General features: G+C 42.8%; 1 protein-coding gene across 20 annotated transcripts in view; it reads right to left on the bottom strand.

Moving 5' to 3' along the window:
• Positions 1-23,861, bottom strand: part of NRXN3 (neurexin 3) — a 1,032,385-nt gene that overhangs the window by 944,879 nt on the left and 63,645 nt on the right. For 14 of the 20 annotated variants that reach the window (XR_012650705.1, XM_075030062.1, XM_075030057.1 and 11 more), the window contains one exon: positions 2,399-2,416. The exons of the other annotated variants lie outside the window; for them this stretch is intronic. Coding sequence is in view for 13 of the 14 variants with exons in the window: in XM_075030062.1 (XP_074886163.1) it covers positions 2,399-2,416 (18 nt within the window). In the remaining variant the exon portion in view is untranslated. The remainder of the gene's footprint in view (positions 1-2,398; positions 2,417-23,861) is intronic. 20 annotated transcript variants of the gene reach the window in all.

Below are 23,861 nucleotides of genomic sequence, written 5' to 3' on the forward strand. Positions count from 1 at the left end.
CTTAAAAGGAGTATAGCACACCAACCCCTGTACCCAGAGTACCCCTTCTTCACAAGCAGAGACCTCGCAGCCAGGGAAAGTTCATACTACACATTTCTGGTTACTTTGAACAAGACCAACCTCTTTGCACCTTGCAGGAACTGCACCCAGCAGAGCCCTGTGGTCCCCACTGATGCCAGCCCCAGCCTATTCACAGCTACCTTCTCTTACTGGGGAATTAGTTCTAACCAGTCTGTTCAACAATAAAAATTAATCAGTTAATCAAGGGGCTCTTTACAGCCCTTCTGCTACCTGTGGGAAAATAGTTACCACTAGCTCATAAAATCCCTAATTTGTCTTGCAAACAGTGGATGGTTAAAGTAACCATTTTGACAGGGGCCTGGGGCTCTGTCCTCACAATACAGATAGCTGGATGGCCAAATAGGAAGAAACCTCTGCACAGCCAGGCAGAAGGGAAGCGCTCACCCAAACCCTCCTGGTGGTCCACGTTGCTGCCCAGTCACGCAGCAATGCCAGTGTCCTCCCCGGGGGAGGGAGCTGAGCAGAGGGATTAGACTGCATAGGAGTAAACAGTTACAGAGTCAAATAATGAGGTGTGGGTAATTGTCAGACTGAAAACATACAGATTAGTGTGAGAGCACATGGAAAAGAACATTCACGGGTGAGTAGAAATCCATGTGAGAAAGCACACAGCAGTCCTGAGAACAAGACCACATGTGTATGAGCGATGGAAGAACAAAAAATGCACATCCAAGCATATAAATTATGAGGAGGGCAGTGGGGCAGAAGAGCCCATTCAGAGAGCAGAAGGATGAACCACTTCAGGGTGCCCACAGTAACAGCAGCATGGTCCTGCACTGGTTGTGCCACCTCTGCTTGGGCCCCTACTAGTCATGCTGTCATCCCCTGCACACTGTGCAGGCCTTAGAGATGGCCCCGATATTGTTAGAGGCAACACTCATTTATGGCATAATATCATGAGTCCTACTGGTAGAGCATAGCAAGGCCAGGCATTCCCAATTCAACCATCCTTCTCTGCCACAGACACCAACAGCTTCAGGACGTGGTGGAGAGACTTGTGACCCCGAGCCCTTGGTGCATGTCCTGTCAGATCCTGCCAAGATGAGAAGAGACAGGAGTTCCTGAACACCTCAGACTGGGGCAGAGAAGGTACATGTTCAGCCCCGTGGGTCACTGAAAAGATTCAATGTTATGGTTGACAGAGCCTTTCTTTCCAAGGCATGCCAGACAACATTTGCCATTTGGCCACTTCCATCTCCATTGTTGCCAGCTGAGATGCACACAGAATGCAGGGGACCTCAGCAGAACAAAAAGGGGGCTGACAAGAGAAGCCAAAAAGGCTAAATATGCAGGGAAATTACCCAAGCGGCTGGCCCTGACTGTGCCTCTCCGAAGTGTTTCACAAAATCTGATTATCCAAGTGTAGAAAAGAAGCAAATTGAACTGAGAACTCATTCCAGGTCCAGGTCAGGTTTAGCAAGAATTATGCAGAACGTTGAGTAGGAAAAGAGTCTTGATGTTCCCATCATCCCACTCCAGCCAGGGCAATGCCAGCTGCTTCCCTGGGCTCTCACTTTCATTTCACATAATGATAAACCAGGAGGAGCTGCCTGAGAGTGAGGTAAAAATTAGTTTCTTAAGCTTCAGTTGCAACAGGATGTGGACTACAGCGTAAGGTGGTCTGGTTCGATTAACCCTTGTAGCTGAAGTTGGGGGACTCAGATCCTTCCGGCAATGAGGGAGCAATCTGAGAAAGGAGGTTTGGAGTTCTCCATGGTAAAATACTTCCTTGGGGAAGAAGTCCCCAAATAAACAAGCACATAAAGCACACGTTCTTTCTTCCTTTTAAATTAATCACTTGTGCCCTGTCAGGAATTAAAGTTTTGATACCTAAATAGGATCACACATTCACATTCAGACAGAAAGACACTCACTGGTTTTTAAAACCTAAAATAAAACAACAACAAAACAACCTTTTGTTAATGGAAATGAAACTCAACAGGTAATCAGTGAGACTAGCAAATGGAGTAGACTGCAGCAGAAGAAGGAAAATGACCAAACTAGATTTGTATGCCAGACTACACACTTATATATCAGAAATAAACTGTATATAATGCAATGCTCAATGTAATTTTCATACAGAAAACATCCCTTTAACTGACCAACACAATGTAATCTCTGAAAAGGGAAGTTTGCGACCTTTGCAACTAAGAAGCCCTCCTTTTAGCGAAGACTTTGCAATCCAGACCCTGTGATGTCCAGCATGAACGCTTGTTCTGTACACTCTCAGGAAGCAGGATGAAATTTCTGCCCCTAGTAACTGCCCACCACCACTCCTTAAAGAACAGCCTTTCAGCTCAGCAAAAGCAACACTTACCTGGAATATGATTGACATCTGTCGAGGTGTTTTCATGGCAAGCAGAAGGGAGAAAAGGAAAAGAGAGAGAGAGAAGATAAAAAAGCCATTAGAGATGCACACAGCAACTCAGTATCCTTGCATGGAAATCAATTTCATGCAAAACCAGAAGTAATTAGGTTTGTTTGAAGGCCACCCATCTGCAGCCAAGCACCCAGCCATGCAAGGGAGGAGGCACTGGCTCCCTCTCCACTGTGCATGTAAAAGTAAATCCACCATCATATCTGTCCGGAGAGAGAGTTCCTGGAATCAGATAGAACCAAGCCACATCAGTTCCTGTAAGAATATTGGTTAAAATATTCTACTGTTTTTCACACACAAATGCAAAAGAAAGAAACAAAAAACAACCTGCCTGCAGTAGGTTTCTATTGCACATAAATTCAAGCAAGTTTTCAGAAAAAAGAAAAGAACCTGCTCCCCTTTTGTGAGGGGCCATGTGAATTTATGACCAGGTGCAAGACACTCAACATAGTCCCAAGTCTAGAAGAGAGCCCATTCCTTTTCATTCCTCCTGCCCATCATTCCCAAACCAACATCCTTCATTGCAGACAGCAGCAGGGGTGGGGGAGAAGTGCCAGAGGCTTGCATGTCCCACATGTTGTCTTTCCACAAGATGCTGAATTCAGACCAAATGTCAGTCAGTATTTTTTTCTCTTTGTGACATAAGACCGCTTTTCAGAATCAAGCACATAAATCCCACAATAAATTAGTCCTCTAAACAAGAGAGGAGCAAGACTATGTAACTGATAGTATCAATCATAGAAAAGGCATATCTGTGAATGTAGTGCTTGTTTTGGGCAGAGCCCACCAATCCCAGAGAATGTGCTTTAAAAAAAAGCCTCTCAATTTTTTTTAGCATCCCAAGTTTAGTCTTGCTCTGAATAGCTACACGTATCGTAACACCATGAGGGAGGAACCCCTGAAATCTCATGGGATTAGACTAGATCAGTATTTTCCTTCCAAGGCAGCCCTCCGAAATAAAAAAATGAACTTGCTGGAGGAAACAGTGGGGCCAGGTCCCTACGTAGCATTCTTTCCTGAAGGCTTGCACCTTGCCCAGAAGTTGTGCTGCTGCAGGTATCATCTTTCCAGTAAGACTTCAAAGCAATATGTTAATGATTTGGACTACTACAGGTCCTGTCCCACTTCTGCCACAAGTCTAGGAGCATGACATGCTGGGTGCTTTCGCTACACACCAAGGTCTAAGAATGCATTCTCCTTCCCCAAATATCCCCTCCAATTTCCATCAGTATTCCCCCTTCCTGTCCAAACCAGCTGTGTTGCTGTGAAACTGGTGCCACTTGTCTTCTCAAGACACTTGCATTTCAGTGGTGAGTGATTCCTGTGCACGTTGCTTTTTGTTTATCACCTTCTGTTGCTTTTTGTTTATCACTTTGTAATGGCTCCAGAATAAATTGAGGAAAAGTCCCTGTGGTACATCACACATATATCAAGCCATCCTTCCCTAAGGAGGTAATAACCCAAATAAAACAATGCACAAAGAGGGGAGGGACTGTTGCATCAACTCATTTAATTTCCGTAGCTTCTACTAAACATATATGTCAGATCTGATGAGTGTTATTTGTTGCCTTTCCTGTTTTAACACATAATTGTATCTAAGAACTGGAGTTTTGGCATGCAAGCCTGGAAAGACACTTAGCACTGAAAGTTTGCCTGAAAGTAATTATTTTTAGGTAGAAAAAGAAAACAATTGTCAGGCAGTGATGCATGCAATGAGGATGGAAGGCAAAAGGAGGTGAGAGCAGGGGCAGAAGGAAGGAGCAGACCCTTAAACACCACTGTAGAATGTGAGCACTATGCCAAAGAATTTACAAGTCCACAGCTAGGACTTGAGATGTTGCTTGGGAAAATCAGTGGCAGTCAGAGACGATCACACGTTTCAGAAGAGGAAGAAGGGAGTACTATAAGGTACTGCAAATGTTTCTGATAATCCAGCAGCTGCCCCAAAGCCTGTGCTAAGCAGGTACAAAGCTCTAGACCCATGTCGTCCTCTCAGCCTCCCTGCATGCCTGACAAAGGAGCGGGCACAGCTGCAGCCCCAGCTACCTCGGGCACCCAGGAGCAGCGTGCACCCTCACCAGAGTCTCTGTGCTCCAGGAGAAAACTTGTGGGATGTTTAGGGAATAAAAAAGATCAGCAGACAGAAAGGGCAAAGGAAAGAGCTAACCAAGGGTGAGCAAGGGATAAACACATTAAGCAAATGAGAGAAGAGGCAGTGGGCTGTAACTGATACACTGCTTGAAATAATACTTATTTAACTGTGCATGAATTAAACAGGTCATGAAGCTGTTAAACAGGGGAACAATGAAGTGTTAAGAGCTACACAAGCTTCTCTAAAATGTAGTTTCTCAGTGGCAAGTAAGAAAGGGCAGACAGCAAGGGGATTTCCTTTTACCTGTATTTTTTTTGTCCAATATCCCTAAGAGCAGGCATCCTCAATGCTCACTGGTTTTACTCTTAGCTTTCTTTTTGCTGTATCTTTTTTGGAAAGACTCCACCCAACACAATTTCTGTATACACTAGTTGCATCAGAGAAGTCACTGTTTGCATCTCTGTGACACTTTTGCAGTAACCTATGTGGCAGCCCAGGTGATTAGTGTTACATCCCATACTAAATACAAAGGGAGTTTCTTGTACTGCAGACACCCTCCCATGTGGTATCTGCTAGCAAATGCTGATTTTTAAGTGGTGAAAGTACTTATTTTTTATTTTAAAACACACATGAGAAAGCACCGTTTTCTTTGTGAAGACAAAAATGGCATATAGCCAGTCAGTCCTCACAAAAGACCCTACAATAAATACCACTGTGGCACACAATTGAAACTGCCATGCAAGTCCTCATGGGAAACCCCGAAACACCTCTGCAGTGTGGTGTGCCACTCCACTGTGGTGCACAATTAAAACTGTAGTTGCATATATTGACAAAGGGTACCCTTAATAAGAAACTTCTGATGCAGTACCCTACGGCTGGTGGCTCCACAATTAGAAGAAATCTAATGCCTCAAGAAAGGTTGAAGATAGAGATGGCAAATCAGCAGAGTGACCAGATTTTGGGAGTTGAGTTGACTCTCCTTCAGTCCCTATCATCTGAGATATTCTCTCAAATTCTCTTCATGTTTTTCTGGTTTGTCTTCAAAAGGACTGTTTAAAACAAGTTCCTACTCTCCCTTCCATCAGCACTCCCTTCCTCCCCCACAGGGACCTCCTACCTGCCACAGGGACCGAGGCGGTACAGCATTCCCCAATTACACAGGGAGTGTGCAGAACCCATGGCTAACAAAAAGCCCAGTGACCATGCAACTTACTGCCATGCAGATGGAGGTTTCTCCACTTTCTCCAGCTCAGAGCACTTCAAACACAGAAAGGTCTGCCTCTTAACAAAAGACAAGGCAGAGTTTGCTTATCCTATACACAAGAGTCCATTTATTGCTCCTTTGTAAAGGGCTGAGCCGCAAGCCGGTGCTGTTTGCTTTCGTTCTTTGATGTTAATAGCTGGGTTGAAAGAGGGATCAGTGGGGCTGCTGCCTTTGTCTGGTGCAGCCCCAGCCATCTGGGTGGGGTGGAAGGGGAAGGAGAAGGATGAAGGGGAGCAGGAGGAAGAAAGCAAACATTATTATAGTTCAGGTCATTCCCGTGCCTGTAGAGGAAACATCTGAGGTATTTTTAACTCTAACATTTTTAACAAGAAGTTTAGCAATAAGGGAAGGTGTGATGAGAGTACACTTCTCTCTCCAACTGGAGACAAGGACAGCACAGACTTTCGATGCACACCAGCCCTACCAGTACACATCACCTTGACCTGAAGAGACCTGCTTTCGACTCCCATCTCCATAGTCCATTCAGTCTTGTACCCTGCTTTGATGGGCTGTGGACACCCATTTTCTGCCAGTTAAACTGAGACCCACTGACGGAATTCACACATCCCAAACCAGCTGTTGGGCATAAGCATCCTAGGTTAAGTGGAAATAAGCACCTTGAAGTGAATGGCAGTCTCTTTTGCTCCCTCAAGCTCTCTGGCATCCTCCTCCAGGGCTCTCTAGTTACCCTCTCCCTGAATGCCACTGTGTGGAAACGACTGGGGAGCAGGCAGAAACTAGGGAGGGGAGGAGGGCAAAAGTTAAAACACTTAGAGGCATCTTTTTGTCATTGGAGACCCACTCCCAAATAAGAGGAGATCATGCCTTTAGACAGGAAAATGACCTTATGCTGAAGCTCATTCAGTTACCAACACCTAAAAAAAGCTTTTCTAAAGCAGATTTGGCTCTCATCATGCTGCAAATACAGAAAATGGATATAAGTACAATTTCACTGGCAGAAGCATGACTGGTTGGGAACTCTCAGTCACTTACTTTGACTTACTGATACATATGAAAACAGTTCAGAGACCATAGATTGATGCATTTATGGCAGCCTGTGAAATGATTCAAAAGATACGTGACGAGCCAGCCTGGACTCCTGTGGTGTGGTAGTAAGAGATGCTGGTGACTCAGAACCAGGTGATTTCCTCTTAACTGGCCTCTGATGCAACATTTTAACAATATAATGAAGAGCTGCATTTTGGCTGAGCTGGAAACCCCTCAAATTGCAATGAGCAAAGTCTTCATTAATTTGATACTTTATCAAACAAAGTGTTAATTCCAGATGCTGATTTGGCAAGTGGTCTCATTCCATCCTAACCTGGTCTCTTACGGTAAAGGTAAACATATGGTCCTACTTCAGCTCCTATGCCAAGCTGTTAGGGACCGGTGTTGTTGCTGCAAAACTGTACAGATTCCTTATCTTTCTCTTCAGGACACAGTGGTTCAAAGCCACCTGGGAGGGTTACAGTGACATAAAAAGAAATAGCATTTACATTGTATAAACAGCTTCTAAGAACAATTTGCTTGGGTAAAGACAGGCTTTGTAATGAGATCAATTCCAAGCATTAGCACAACATCCCTGTAGTGCCCATGCTCAGACAGGAGATAGGCACTTTGAAGATTGTTGTATTTATGGTTAACCAGCTTAAAACCTTGGATCCAGTAAATTCATAAAAGACTTGACAGTTACTGTGATAGTGTCATGATTTCATCCCTCATATTTACTCAACATCTTTTGTCTTACTCTGGTAGTAGGCTCCATCCCCAGTACCCTTCCAATGATTCCAATGGAACTGCCACAGAAGTAAATTCTATTTAATTTGCTAAATGTTTAGGACACTGAAACAAATCCAAGACCATTTGAGGCTATGATGTCTGTCACTGAGCTGCACACTGGGGTCATAAAGAAATTCACAGTACTAGCAGGTGTAAGCCTTATTGTCTCGCTCCAGAAGAATAGGACCCTGTAATTTGTGTTAATGGAGTGTTCAACACTTCTGATTTTATTCAGTAGAGACAAGTGGTGACACATACACAAACAAGTTCATTACAATCAATTACATTTCTCTGTGTCCTTTGTCCTACAGGATCTCTTAGGCTTCAGTCTCTCAGGAATAGTACTCACTTGATACGTTGCATAGAACTGCAGACATTTGTGGTACTGTGCCTTTGCACAGCTAATTCCTGGGATCCCAAAGCACTTACTAGCTGTGAATATAGGAATCATTCATCCAATACTGAAATGCAGCCAGCTCTGAAGTGAAAGAGACAGATGTTTAACAGCTTATAGGAACACCATACAGCAGTTTAGCATGTCAGAGTTAGAACAACAAGAACTACTTAAAGAGGCAGAATGAAACTTGGCTGATTCTACTAAAAGTGCCATGTGATTTTAAAGCACTCCTGATTTAAATAAGTTGAAGGGATTTGATTTCAAATCTTATCTGAATGATTAACAGTGATTTGATGTCTCCAATGCTCTTCTCCATACTGTCTGCATTAATGTCGAGGGCAGCCTGCCCTCTCCACAGCGTCAAATGTGAGGTTGACTGACACGTGCCTGAGTATGTCACCTTCTAAAGCGTATGAAGTTTGAGTGGATCCTATATCTACTAAAGAAAACAGACCCTTTACCACAAGGGACCAAGCTTTCTCCTCTCAGGCAATGAAGACACTCAGGCAGAGTGTGCGCTATAGCTAGCTGGGGACACATTTGCAAGCCACTATGATTTTGCTACAATTTCCTGGACATTTAGAGAAGTACTTTCATATCAACATGGTATAGACGGATTAAGTATGCCTGCTGCTTTCAGAAACCAATCCACAGAGTTACTTAGCTCCAGTAAGAGTAAAAAAAACCAATAAAAAAAATCTTAAAGAAATGAATTCATAATAATCCCTCTAATTAACTCTGTATCTTTACTATTCTTAGATAAAGCTGCTTGCTGATTTCACGGCTTTCAGTGAAAGTACCATCCTCTCCCACACATCCCAACAAATATGCTCATGTACATTCCTTAGGGCCCTGGCTACATTGCTGGGGAAAAAGTCAACAGTTCTGTAGCCTACTACTAGCAAAAATCCAACTGGAATTTAATTACTTGGTGCCCTCCAAACAATCTGTTGATCTTCACTTAAACTGCCTAGATACATTGCCTGAGCACTCCAAGATGAAGCTTCTTTCTATTTCATCCTAGGTGCCTGGGTGCTGGAGGAAATAGAGGATTTGCTCCCTGATGTTATGCACAGCACCTCTGTACATCTCCACTCAGCCAGTTGTGTTCACAGTCTTGTGGAGCACACAAAGATATATAACTGTATAACTTCTGAAGGGCAGGTGCAAGCAGAAAAAAACAAAGTGCCTTCTGTATTCACCATGGATAGAATGAGAAGAAACTTACGATGCAGAAAGGGAAGTCTTGCTTTAATGTTAGAAAAATTTGGTAGCAACAGAGAGTGAGGCTCTGGAATAGCTTGGCTACTGGGAGTTAGCCACCAGCCTCAGAGACTATTAAGGAAAGACTAGACAAGTATTTCTCATTAATTTTTCAGATACACCTGATTTTGTCTTGGAAAGACTAGTTGGCCCTTGAGACCTTTTCCAATCCCATTTTCTATGATTTTATTATTCTAATTCAAAACGCGCTCTCCCCAGACAACCCCGTCAGTAACAGCTGCCAGGCATCACAAGCTAAGAGCTTCGGTAATGGAGCAGGGCAGACACTAAGGCTGAGCCCCTGACAGTAGCCAAGCACAGGTACTCAGGAAAGAGTCAAAGGAAATGAGAAAATTCATAATACCCTTATTAACAGCTTCCAGCAATGACAGACTGGTAGAGGTTGCATCATGACCAAAATGTTTAACAGTCCTTGATGGACTTTTCCCTTCTTAAATGTCCCTGGTCTCTTCTGCAACTAGAATTGATGCAGTGTGAAACAGTATTTTTGTTTGTTCATTTAAAACCTGCAGCTGAATACATCACATTGAGCATCCCCTGCCTGTTGCTTCATAAAATACTATGAATAAACATTCTCTATTCAGCATCACCACAGCACTCTTAATTATAACTATCTACCTTACATCCTACTTTAGCCACTTTTCTAAACTGAAAAGTGCTGGTCCATCAAGACCCTCTGCATATGGCAGCCATCCTGTGCCTACAGTGAAAAGACATCTAAGTTATCTACAGCAGGACCAGTTTTGAATTTTATCCTTGAGCTACTCGTACTGGGCCATTTGTGTAACTAGTGTATTTTAGCACAGGTCAAAACCCATCTGAAGCCTGTCTCTCCCCTAGGGCATACAGTACTACACAATCTGGCCAAAAATCCAATGAGAACAAAGCTATTATTCTTGTCAGAAACACAGGCTGACAAGTTTATGAATAAGAAATACAGACTGTGTTTGAACAAATCAGCCTAAGAGCATTCTACCTCTCTGGAGATCCTTGTTCCTCACCAGGGCCTGGTGCAGATCCAGACCCCCTCTTCTCTGATTAGCAGTATCACACACGCAGCCCTATAAAGAGCACTCATCTGCCCTAGAATTCACTTGCAACACTTGGGCCAAGAACAAGCCATAGCTCCTGTAAAGGAGGAATAGATACCAGAGAACAAACAAAGCATATCATAGAAAAACTAGGACACTCTGATAGTGTGTTCCCAAGTTACACACGTACAGTACACAGTCTCCTCCACAAACACTACGATTTGTTATTCAATGTTTCATGCAAATGGCAAAAGCTGCCATATGGTTCATCATGTTACATACTAGAAGTGCCAAAGCTCTTTCCACCTAAGTGGCCACTCACAGAGAAAAAGGGGACTAAATGACTTTCCTGCCTGTAGCTACAATATTTGGGACCACTATTTATAAGCCATTCATATATTGGGAGCAGTGGCAGGGTTACATAGAAAGTTGTCTTTGTGTTTTCATAGGTCATCTTCAGTGGTAAAAAGAGGAAGATGATTTCTCTTTCCCTCCCAGCTCAGATGAAATAAGAACCTTTGACCTTCTAAAAGCGTACATTGCTTATACTTCTGCCTGTTTTTTCACAATTCTGTAAGATTACCTAGGTATCTCTGTACCTGCTTCCATGCAAACATTTACAGCTGGAAACTCCTATCCTAATTCAGTTTTCCGTTCAAGATGAGAGAGCCTCACGCTTTGCAAAGCCTTTCAAAAGCTACCTGCAAGAGAGTTACATTCCCATGGACAGTTGCTTCCTCATGTTCTAATTACAGTTGAAACTAGCTTCCCATTACAAGCCCAATTTTCTCTTGACTTTAACAAGAACTAAATCAACCAATGTGACACTTCAGTGGCTGCATCATATCATAGCAAGAGATGTTCTTGTAAGCTGGAGGTGACTCACACAACAGATCTTAGGGATACAGGAGATGGTTTCTCTCCAATGGCCTTCCTATTTTAATTGATTCAGGCATCAGGAAGGGATGGTAACTGGATGGATCCCCCTAAATGAAATACCCTCCCCACCAGGAATGCCTTCCCTGGATTCACCAACATAGCTACTTCTTCTCAGATCTCTCAGATCCAGCAAAGGCAATAATGCTAGAAGGTTATCAGGACATAAAGACAACAAGGAGTTTGGTGATGATGATGCACAACAGTGGACTTTCCCATGCTGACCACCACAAAAATTAACTATTTTTGAGCAGTCTTGTGGCTTACACTAAAGTGAACTAGCCATATGACCCAAGAAGCTAAAAACTAGTTTCACTGCAGGCACTCTGCTATCTGCTCAAAGTACTGAAATCAGGCAAGTGGTATTTCACCTTTGTCTGCATCACCTGCAAGACTGACACAGAGACTGGAAACCAGGGTACTACCCACCACATGCCACAGCGAGTACCTCTCTTGTTGAGCAAGAACCTGCACGCATGCTGAATATTTTCAGCTTTGTCTTGTTCTCAGAACACCATCATGGGAGCTACCAAATGCATTTAATACCCCCAAATCCAAAATTGTGCTGCCACTATTCCTCTCCTATCATCCAAAAAATGATGGACAGGAATGAACTTCGGGTATATTCCCTGTGACATATACAGCACTGAGGATATTCAGTAAATAGTAACACAAAGAACAGAAAAAAATTAGCACAAGGAGATTTGGAAAGTAAGTAAGCAGAGAAAGGGCTCATTAAGCCTATGAAGTGGCCCAACCTATAATCTATTCGCTGCACCCAGTCTTGGAATTAATAAAACAAATCCCTCAATAAGTCTGACAGAGTTATTACAGGATGTTAATATTCCCCTCAGAGCAATCTCAAGAAGCAGGGCTGGAGCCACAGAAGGCTGTCACTAGCCTAGTCAGACAAGGGCAGAGGGAGAGGAAGGGGGACCCTTACTCCAAACCCACCTGACTCTCATTGTCAGCACTGCTTACTCCTACCCAGCCTGCTCTGGAAAGGCTCAGATGCTGCAGAACACGGGGGAAACCTGCAAAGAGGAAAACTCCCGATCCCCACTTCTGCTGCCAACCTAATCTTACGTGAGGCAGGAAGACAGATGTTGCTCCACTGGTTGAGCTCTGTGCTATCTGAGCCCTCCCCTGCTCACAGCAAGGCCTGGGTGCCAGGCCACAGCCGGGAGGACATCCCGTACCACTGGCCTCAGAGACCACCACCTCAGCTCTGAAGAAGGAGCGGCCTGTGCAGCCTCGGAGGGCGACGAACACTCCTTTGCCCAGTTACGCCTGGCAATTACTAGCGCCATATGCCAACACTCCTTGGGCTGCATCGCAGTGTCCCAATACAGAAATGGCATAGTACATCCATCTGCAAGGCACACATATGTCCCGTAGAAATCAGGAGATGGCATTTTCCACATTAAAAGGGACCTCTGGCAGGCTCCACCCAATAGCCCAGATATCGGATCTTCAGTATCATGGTACCTCTTTGTTGGAAGGTCTAAGTAGAATTATTAGCATTTCACCACTGAATCCAAGTCACGCAATGTTACATACCTCCCTAAGATTCCCGAGATTATACAACTCTTCCTGAAAAAAGGGGGGGATGGGGAAATAAAATTTGCACATTCTTTCTCAATACTGATCATAGCTAATACAGAATCAAATCTAGGTTTATTACAAGATTCAGATTGGATTAATTTGTAACTCAGTTCTGTATTGGAAGCCTTGCAGAAGACACTGTATTCAAGGAGTTAGTGATCTTGAGCAGGCCATGTCTGCTCTGTTGGGCCTTGACCTTAGGGCCTGAGCAGCCCGTATGTTAGCAGGAGTAGCCACCATGTGGGAACCTGCTGGAGTGCCCTGTGCTAGCCTCTGCTGTGTGTTGGTGGGTGTTATGGCAAAAATAACATTGCAACCCATCAGGAGAAGATACATGATTCTGTTTGCTACACAAAATAAAAGGCACTACAGCATGGGAAGGAGGAGGAAAATCCATCCAAGGTCCATCTGATGCTGCGTGAAAGCAGGGTTCCCAGCCTCTGAAGTGATACAAGATCTAATCGCTATCTATATTTCTCTTTTGATTATATTGTATTCAAATATCTATTTTATTACACCATTTGCTGTTGAGCCTCCAGAAAAATCCCTGCACGCTGTCTCTCGCTCTCTCTCTCACCCACCCGCTCCCTAGGGCAGAACAGCTCTAAGGGAAAGACTCCTCAGAAAAGGCTGCCACAAGGCTAGTTAGCTACCTGGTGCCATCACGTGCTAAGATTTGTGCTTTAGTAGGTCTCTCTGGCCAAGGAACCACTCACAGTCTCCTGTTCTAAACACTCATCTCCCTGAATTGCCTACTGATTTGAAAATAAAGACCATCATCTTGAAATTTACTTGGTATCTATAAAGCACTTAGCATGCCTCTGGGTTTGGTATAAGTAAGTATCAACTAATTATTGATTCATTCACTCCAATTCCAATTAGGATGGAGATCCAGTGTGCCTGTAAAGTGAGAAGTCTATTTATTACACATAAAAATATATAGTGCATGCTCCTCCAACTTACAATAATCACTCTAAATACAGCATGAGTAATCAGAAGAAATGCGTCTTCTTTTGCTCTCCCTCCTACACTTACATATCATTTTTAGAGTATGTGTTAGTGGGTTTTATATTCCATGTTATTGCTGTATTTGCTGCTGCAATATATATATTTAAATTAAATAGAAGTCATCAAGAGGTTCTATTGGAAGCATTTGCCTTGTTTATTGTTGAAAGGCGCTGCTTGGAAAAGAGTAACTGCTGACTTAAGTAAATGTGAAACATAATGACGGGAAACAGCTGCATTCTGCATCGTTCAAAACGCTAAATTTTCTTGTGTGAATGTCTAAATGTAGACCTCCAGCCTGCAGCGGGATCCATGCAGATGCAGATCCAAGTGCATAATCACAGGGCAGGGCAGGACCTCGTACCCACTGAATTCAGCAGATGTCTCTCTTTACTGAATGGACTAGGATCAGGCCCCTAAAATTACCAACACTTGCATGCAGAAGAATTTGGGGTTTGTTTTTTCTATACACAGTCCAAAACACTTTTGATTAATGTGTTAACATAATACACATAAGCTTATATCCAGAACAACAGAAAACAGCCAGAGAAGGTGTAGGAAGAAGAGCTGTAAATCTTCTTGGTATTGAAAAAACATTTTACAATTTCTACTCTCTTAAATCTGTGAAAAGGACCATGAGCAATAAATAGCTTCCATGCTCATTTTCTCACATCTGTTATACAAAAGCCACTGCTGAGCAGTATGAGGCTTTTCACCTCCAAGCCACCAGTTCAAATCCTCTGTATGTCAATAAAGATTCAGAGTTATTCCCATCTAGCAGTCCTTCCATGACCTAAGTGAAAGCAGATGAGTGGAGCCCTCAGTTCATATCTTGGCTGATGTCAGAATCCAGAAAAGCCACCATCATAATAAATGGCTTCCAACAGTACACAAACATGTTGAGCACTGTATAAACTGAGAAAGCACAACCCCCCCCACCAAGACAACTGCCAAACACAGTCAAACACTAGCACTAATTGATACCTCACCTGGGTCTTAAGCACAGAAAGAACACAATTTAGTCTCTTATTTCTAAATGCAATCTCTCTGCAGAACACTTCCACCAGATGCTTGCTGCATGAGTAAAAGCAAGTACCTCTCCTCCAGGAACTGTTATTCCTCACCAATCAGGATCCAGCTCTAAGTGTTCATGCACCAAAAGCATGGAAAAGGAAGGTGTTAGGACGAGTAGCATACATCAGGCTACCCCAGGGTTTTTGTATCTCCATGTCTGTGATGAGGTCATGGAGAACCACAGCCCTCTCTTATTCCCCAAACAATTCAGGGCCCATAACTGCAGCACGAACCAGAGAAAGCTGTTCTGCTTATTACATCTTACAGAGCCTCATTCACTACCAGGTGAGTAACAGTCCCATACTTAAAGAGCTAGTAAAAACTTCCTTCATTAGGGAGACACAGCCCTGAAACAAACCAATAACTATTAGGGAGCAGAGATGCAGTTCATCTTTGCATTTCAGTGATGGTCATAAGCACTATTGCTGAAGGATTTGGAAGAGGGACTGTACCTTCTTTTCGATGCCTTCGAATTACTGGAAGGGTAATATCTGTTCTCTCTTCTTCAAGAATATGTCAGTGTGGATCCCACTGGAAATGACTGGAAAGCCTTCCAGGACTATAGGAGAAAAGTATTTCAGCTATATCAAGGAGTATATACTGAAGGACGGTATTCGTGAACTGGCATCTGACCTAGCTGCCTTTTCAAAGCCATAATGTTTAACAAGATAGAAAATTGATTATTCTGTATTGCCACCTCACAATGTGTTGCAAAATCAGGCACTAACATCTGCTTCTGAGTTCACAGAACCACAGAATCACAAAGTAGTTGAGGTTTGAAGGGACCTCTCGAGACCACCTATTCTGACACCCCCCACCACCCCCAACTCTCTCAGGGTTAAACTAGAGCAGATTGCTCAGGACTTTCACTACCCTGGTTTTTACTGTCTTCAAGGATGGAAGACTATGCAACAGTTGGTGAAGTCTGCCTGGATATGCAAAACAGCCCACTCATTTAAAGAGAGCTGGATATAACCTCTAAGTGGTTCAGAAAGGTGTACCTTTGAGGGGCTGGATATAGCCATAAATACACAGGGAGGTGGTCCAAGAGACGTAGTCCTTTCCCCTCCACAGAAGAATGCAAGTTTGAGAAGAACAGCACAGATACTGATTTGCAGAGGACCCCAAGGACATGGTAGGAATTAAGTTGGAGTTTCAGTTATGGAGTTTCAGTACCCTTTTTTTGCAATTGAATGCTGCATGATACAGCTGAAGAGGAGCTGAAGACGGGTCTTTGTATTAGGGGACATCCACAAGAAGAAGCATGCAAATATAGTACAGTCTAATACTGCTTCAAAGCAAACTTTAGAAAGCAGACATGGAGGCTTCAGGTAGAAGTTAAGTCTCTAATGAAAAAAAGTCAGTATAAGGTAGATCCTGAAGGATTACTAATACTGGTAATACTGAATTTAAAACAGAATACATGATTGGATGTAACTGCATAGTATGTGATATGCTGATATTATTGCAAGGCGAACCCCAAGAATTGAATATTAATCCAGCATGTTGCAAGAACAGCATGTAGGAGCCATCTTTTTACCAGGGGCTTGCACAGGTTCAGATAGCTTTAAGCAGCTCCTATTTAAAACTCATACTGTGAGAAGTAACTCGTCCTGGATGAGAACTTGTTGGCTTTTATGAACATCTTCTGAACCTGTAAGAAGCAAACTGGTAGTCATATTCAGACTCTCACCTCCCATCTGTCATGCACAGCAGCCACTCAACTAGGAACATTATCTGTAGGTCATTCTGGTATACATCCACGTAAGACAGAAGAAGGGTGGGGGCCAGGTGGACATCTAGACAGGTATGACAACCCAAACACTGTCATTTGGCAAAACGTGATCAGGAAAATCACATCCTTGTACCACTTAATCCTGGATATTAGGCAGCATACATGGGGAAGTAATAGAAAACTACACAATTACAAAATTAAGCCAATAGAAACCTAGCACAGGCAGTATATAGAGCAGCAGATGGAGCACATGGTATCTTCCCTTGTAAATAAGTCTGTCATGGAATATCTGTATTAGCAGAATGTACAGAAGAACATTTATAAGGACTTTTTCAGCAGCCACCAGTTGCTGGATTTCAAAAGTCTGGTGTGGAAGCTTGCCAGCTTGGAGGCGTAGAGCAACAGGGTTAATAACACTATATCCAGATCCTGATGATTTCCCAGTGAGAGAACAACTGAGTACAACTCCCCGGCTGTTTATATAATGTAACATTATATGGACATATTGCTTATCAGCCATGCCACAACAGAACTCTACAGAAAAGCAGAAATACTACGCAGACCAGACTGACAACTTTCTGTTCCAGGGCATGACTGTAGCTTCATTTCCTTCCAAGAGCACAACTCACCACTCAGCCTTATAGTGATATTGCCCTGGAATGGTCATGACCATTGTCAATGTGGGGAGGACAATAAGGAACATTCTTTTTCTCCAGGATTAGCCATAAAAATTGAGGTGGAAACGTGTGATCCCCTTGCTTTTATAGTGCCTAGACAGAATACATTCACCTCGGCCATGCTCCAGAAGGCCAGAGGTGAAGCCTAACAAATAGTATCAGTTCTGCACACCACCATTTGAGAGGCACCGATTCCTTCTTACCAGTGTAATACAGTTTAATACCCACTTTTAAATAACTAGAGGAAAAGAAACTATCCAAGAGGAGGATATTGCCTATCAGTCATAATGTCTGTGAACTTAATTGCTTGTTATGGGTGACAGAGTAACTGTTGTAGTTTTTATCTACTTGGGGAAGTAGAACACTTCTACTCCAAATGCTGAATGTTTGATGAAGCCCCCACAATAACATGAAGAGTAACGAAAAAAACCAGGCCTTGTGTTAGGAACGCTGAGGTCAACAGCACCACTCCAAGGTACATCCTACAGACTGGGTGATGGTACACAAGAACTGTGAGCCAGTCATGAGCTTGGAGATGTCAGTGGATAAAGGTCCACTTTACTGTCCTAAACTTCAGACAGAAGACAATACGTATGCATTTGCTAGGTTCCTTCAGACCTAGAACAGGGAAACAACCTCCCTTATTATTTTGTGTAATGTAGCATGAGGAAAAGCTGCTTCTTCACTCCTACATAGTCTCTTGTATGACTCCCAGAGAAAGCAACACCCACTTCTATTGGGGGCAAGCTTTCTTATGAGTGACAGCCTGAAAAAGAATGGGGAAAAAAGATATAAATGACTAAACTGGTCAGATAGCTACAGCCATACCGTGATTTACAAAAGAGGATGAGGCTGTCTCCAAAGATTTATTCACTAAACCCTGAAAGTGCTCCTAATCACCACTGCAAATTTGCAGATGTATAACATGTGTGGACTGTATTATTAGGGAAGAAGACTACTGTTATCCTCCAGTATCTCACTAAACTTCTTGGCATGATATTTGGGTTGCTAAGAAAGTAAAATTTATAAATCTGAGAATTCTATTCACTGCAATTGATGACAAAATGCAAAACTCTAAAAAGCACAAGTTGGGCCTTCTGGTACTTCAGAACATGCAGTTCTGTCCTGCATTACAGCTATAAAGTCTCAAGTGAAAACATTCGTGTTTGGTCTGAACCTCTTTGAACCTAGACATCTAATGTCTAATGTCTAATATTCCATGGTAGCACCCTGTCACCATGGCAGACATAGCCACAGTGTTTGGTATGTCCAGTGCCATCTGCAAAGACCACCTTGGCCAATCCCCTCTTTAATAATGTCTAAACACATCTCTGCTAAAAATGTGGTAAATGCCATGCTGCCACCTTTCAGTAGTTCTTCAGAGTCACATTTGGTTTTGACTGTTCCTTATAATTTTATGCCCTACAGCATCTCCTTCAGGAAATGCATGATGCTTATATAAAGAAATTATATGTTGCCAGAAGTAATGATAATAGACATATCCAGTTCCACAGGGGGAATTGGAATCCCTTCTCCACTCATTTTGCACTGGGTATTACTCAACTGATGCTGGCAAAGAGCTCTGGCATGGGTCAAAGAGGCTTATTTATTATAGTAATTTTGGTTGGACCATCTGACATCCTGTAAGCTATACTTGATATCTCGATCTCCAGAGTCTCTGAAACTCTTAAGAACAACTTCTGAGCACTTAACAGCACCTTAATATGCCCCAGGTTGCATGATACTACACCAGATGACAAGGATATAACAGGTCTTTTGGTAGTGAGCATTAGTACCGCTCTGCCACTAGATCTTACTCTTCACAGTCTTTCTCTATACCAATAGGGAAAGACATTTTCCATCGTCTCAAATGAAGTACAGACCACCTTGTTACTGACTCTAGATCACTCAGCAGTGTGCAGTCTCATGACATACAGTTTATTGTTGGTTTGCTGGATACTGGCCAACTTTGGGCTATTCCTGACAAGGTTTGAGGCAGGACCTTGGCAATCACCTTAGAACATACAGGACCTGGCTCCAGTACCAATGATGGTCAAGACAGCCTTGGTGCTGCCGCCTCAGCACATGAGTAACATCAGCTCTGGCTGTTTTCCGCCTGCTATCTTTTCCACACTAGTCTTTGCTTTCCTGTGTGCTATAGGAGGCCCTGAATGAAGCCACCTCATTTGAGAGCAGAAGGCTGGAGCTTGTCTCCAACAGGGCCTTCAAAGACTGTTCCAGCAGATGGAGCTTTTACCTCATGTCTTGCAATTTACACATTCTTGTGGAGAATGACAATCGGGCATCTGCTCCTTTCTGAGATTCCCACACACAGAAGAGATGCCTGTTGTGTCCATCCCATATAATGATTAACCTTGGAAAATATAGAGCGCTTAAAGCTGGCAGGGCTTTGAATCGCAGAGGGGTCAGGAGGAGTCAGTTCAGATAGACGGGAGCAGTTCATAGCAAATGGTCTGGGAGGTAATGAAGATGAGTATTTTCTCAGAACTTAGTTTAGCTTGAGTGTGTTAGCCATGTTCCGCTATCTAGTTCTCTGTCATAAGGCCTGGAGGGAAATGAAAGAAGGTCACAGCACCTTTACGTCATCTTATTAAAGGAAAGGGAGACTCAAAGCTCTGACAACTCCTCTAATTTCATTTATGTGGAACGTGTGGGCCCAACAGGATCCGTGACATCTGAAGACCTAGAAGACTTCAGTCTCCAAAGCCAAGAGCAGAAGAATGAGAAAAAAAGAAGACTGTTGTAGGAAAAAAGAGATTCATGCATCGCTGCATTATTCTTATATCTGGCAAGGCTCTTGGGACACATTCAATGAGGACTAGGAAGGTGTGAGGAGCATGTCTCTAGTATCAGACGGCCAATTCCAGCAAGGGAATCAAACATCAAAAGGAGGGAGATGTAGAGCCCTCCCAGCAGATGCTCATGGAACAGATCCTCAAGAGATGTTGATACTTCACTTAGCTGAAGACAAATACTAGGATGCAAATGTGAAAGTATAGCTTTACCTTCCAACTGGGTGCCTTGAAGGCTGATCAGTTTTCCATGCTTGGGCAACCTTCCCACCTCAAACACACAGCGCGACTGGGTTCTCCCCTGCTGACTCGCTTTCTTTTTCTCCAGTTGCAGAGCCCAACCCCCAGCCTCCCATAGCTTTGCCTCAGAGAGACTGCTCTGCCTCCCAGTGCCAGCATGCAAAAGTTGGCCTGGCCAGTCACAACTGGGAGGCTCTTCCCCTGCCAGCCATGATCATCTTGACAGTTCTGCTTTCTGCTTACATCATCTGTCATCTCTCTCACTCCACCTCCCCTTCCTGAAATCAGCCTCCTCCATCTACCACGTTAGGGTTGGGGGAAAGAGGAATGAGGATCAGTGCCAAAGTCAGACTGCTATTTGCTTCCTTCCTACTCCCAACAGAGTGATATGCCCAACAGAGCCAGGGACAAGCCTGGATGGGACAATTAGGCTGCAGGAAAAGCAGTGAAAAGCAGCAGAGCCACAAGCAGCTACAAAAATCAACTCATCGTACTTCTGATCCGAGGAAGGAACAGCTGGAGTGTTGATATTTAGGTGTGGTTTGGATTAAGAAAGACTGCCAGCAAGATTTAAGGAAAAGATCCACACAGTCACAGGTCTGAGCACCACTCTCCAACCATCTATCATGGAGCTAACAGCCCTAGCAACCCATCTCAGTCTGGACTGGCCACTCTCTTTTCTGCAAGTATCTTGGGATCCACTTTGACAGCACTACCAACAAATGTCACTCCTGATCTTGGCATTGCCTGTTAGTTTAGATCTGTTTCCTTCTGGCCTAGTTCTGCTGATAAATTTTATTACAGACCTGAAGGAATTCCAGTGATGTGCTTTTTCACAGTACCAACAATTAAATTCTGTTGTGCACTGCACTAAAATAATCCGTAAGTAATGCTTACAGCTTCTCATAATTTAATTTAAACAGCTTCTGTAATAAATGCCAGGTCAGAAATGTTAGTTACCCTGAGAGGAGGAGTCCTACTCACACTCCTGCATGCTATGCAGTAAAAGAGAGTATCTGTTGGAGAGCAGTATGGTTAAATGCAGTATGTAATGATCACACAGAAAATAAGAGAGCACTTTTGGGCTAAAGAGCCTCTACTCAAGTCTTCTCATTATGTTATCATTTCCGGAATAAGCAGAAGGTCATCATGTCCCATCTGCTACTATCTTCATTCCACGCAGAACTTTCTGCTCATTTGGGTGCCTGTTGTTTGCCAGGCAACTTTGTTTTCAAGGGTAACACTAGATTTGGGACATACTGGAACCATTTTCAGTGTCTAAAGAAAAGACTTTGGGGCAACAAACACAGAAGAAAGAACTCTTCAAAAATGTTCTTTTTAAGCTGCTCAAAGAGAGCTAAGGTAAAAAGCCCAGGACTTTTCAGGAATTCATTTTTCCATGTGATCTTCTCTCAAAATAAACAAACAAAACAAAACAGTCTAATCAAAAACTCTTCTGTCTCCATCACATATGAACAGCCTTCTATAAAGTCAGATCTATCCCTCAGCTGGAAACCCAGCACATAAGAGTCCTGCCTTCAGCGGTTCATTGGAGTCACTGCATGCTGGAGCAAAGTTTCCAGTAAAACTGTCTATATTGACAGTGAACACTAGGCAGGAAGGTAAGGTTACAGGAGAGCATCACCTTGGCAAGTTTGCAGAAATGCAGAGGGGAGGGGAAATGTGAGACCCCATTACACTTTCTCCTGTCACCTTCCATCCAAGGGGATATTCAGTAAAGCATTCAAAGACTTGGAATTAGTGTTTTATTTTGGTATTTTTGGTGAAATCATAAGCCTCTCTCTACGGGAAACATTTAAAGGAACCGGATCTTCTCTTCCCTGTTTTGAAAAGTTATATTGAAGGGCACGTAAACCACAGATGTGCAAAACCAGCTAAAACTTTTACTGCTACAAATCTATTTTTCCTCATTACTGACTATAAACCAACACTAAACAGAGGAATCCATAAAGCATAGCCCAAATAGTGCAGCACACTGGCAAGAGGTAGGGAACAAGCTGCTCAAGATGGTTTCAGCTGACAAAGTTATGCAACAGCCACAAAGGGCAGAACTTCTTGGATATGGACAATCTATTCCACCAGAAAGAATAAAAAAGACACCTTTCTTTGAATTTCAATCAATTGAAACTTTACAAGATTCCCTAAAATCCAAAGCCCCACTTTTAGCTTCACATTCAATGTAAAATACAGTATTTTGCAGCTTTTCTAGCACACTTGGATAAAACTAGATAAACTACTATATTGTTTAATACTTGGGATTTAGCATTCTGGATTCCAATCCCACCTCAGGCAGCTTCTGACTTGATACCCTCCAATAATTCACATTCTGCTTGCCTTTCAGTTTTGCCATCAGTAAAATGGAGATAACATGCATTTCACAGTGTGGTAGAGTGATGTGAAGGCTGACTGATTTATCAGTAGTTGTGAGATGCTTAGGAATACTCTGATGAAATGTGCCACATGTATGCACAATTTATTATTAACCTGACAGCATTTTAGCTCTTTTATTTTCCTGCCTTGCACACAATTCAAGTGCAGGATGCCTGAAGCACATTTGAATGTGGCATTTTGATTGTAGCAGGTACTACCATTTAATTTGGAAATTCATAACTTTAACATCCCATTAAAGCAGGATTTTTGCAATTAATTTTCCTTCCTCACTCAGTTTTAGAAAAAGAACATTTGAATGGCCTTGGTTTTAGTTCAGTATCAGATCATGAATATTATTAAAGACAAACACAGACAAGGAAAGAATCTCCAAGAGAAATGTGCTCTTTGAGCCAAATCTTTAGAGGTGAAAAAGGATGGAAATAAATACAATATGAAGGTTAAATGATCAAAACTACTATTTAGAAACCCAAACCAGTCACAAGGCTCCAGGGTGCCCGAATCACTTTCCAAAATGGGACTTAAAAGTAGTAATTTTTTAAACTGACAAGATCAACAAATTTAAATAGATTTGGGTTTAGTTCTTAGCTAAGCACATCTTTTCTCAGTATGAATGAAGGCTTTACCTGACTAAAGAGCACTTGGTGTGTGAGGTTAATTTTAAGTTGAATACTATTTACGTGACCAGATGTGCAAGAAAACATTTTATACAGTGATCTGTACGTTTGATATATTTTCTACAGAGCAGCTCATTAATGACACGGTACCCACACAGCAGCACAGTCAGCCAGCCGTTCACAAGGAGAAAACAACTGGGCAAGTGTAGGGATAGAATCTAAAAAAGATGAAACCTACATTTTGTTTCACTCCCAGACCTGAAAAGTGGCTTAAATTGTTTTAGTAAGCTTTCCAAGAACAACATTTTGCCAAGTAACCAAAAGGAAACTTAAGCAATTTCAGCTCCGGAAAAAACCAGTGGAGACTGTTAAAAGCCCCAAAATAATGGGATATAGATTCATAGATTTTTAAGGCCAGAGGGAGCATTAAATAGACCTACAACAC

The sequence above is a fragment of the Buteo buteo genome, chromosome 6 (genome assembly GCF_964188355.1).
Source record: "Buteo buteo chromosome 6, bButBut1.hap1.1, whole genome shotgun sequence".
In the NCBI taxonomy this organism is placed as follows: domain Eukaryota; kingdom Metazoa; phylum Chordata; class Aves; order Accipitriformes; family Accipitridae; genus Buteo; species Buteo buteo.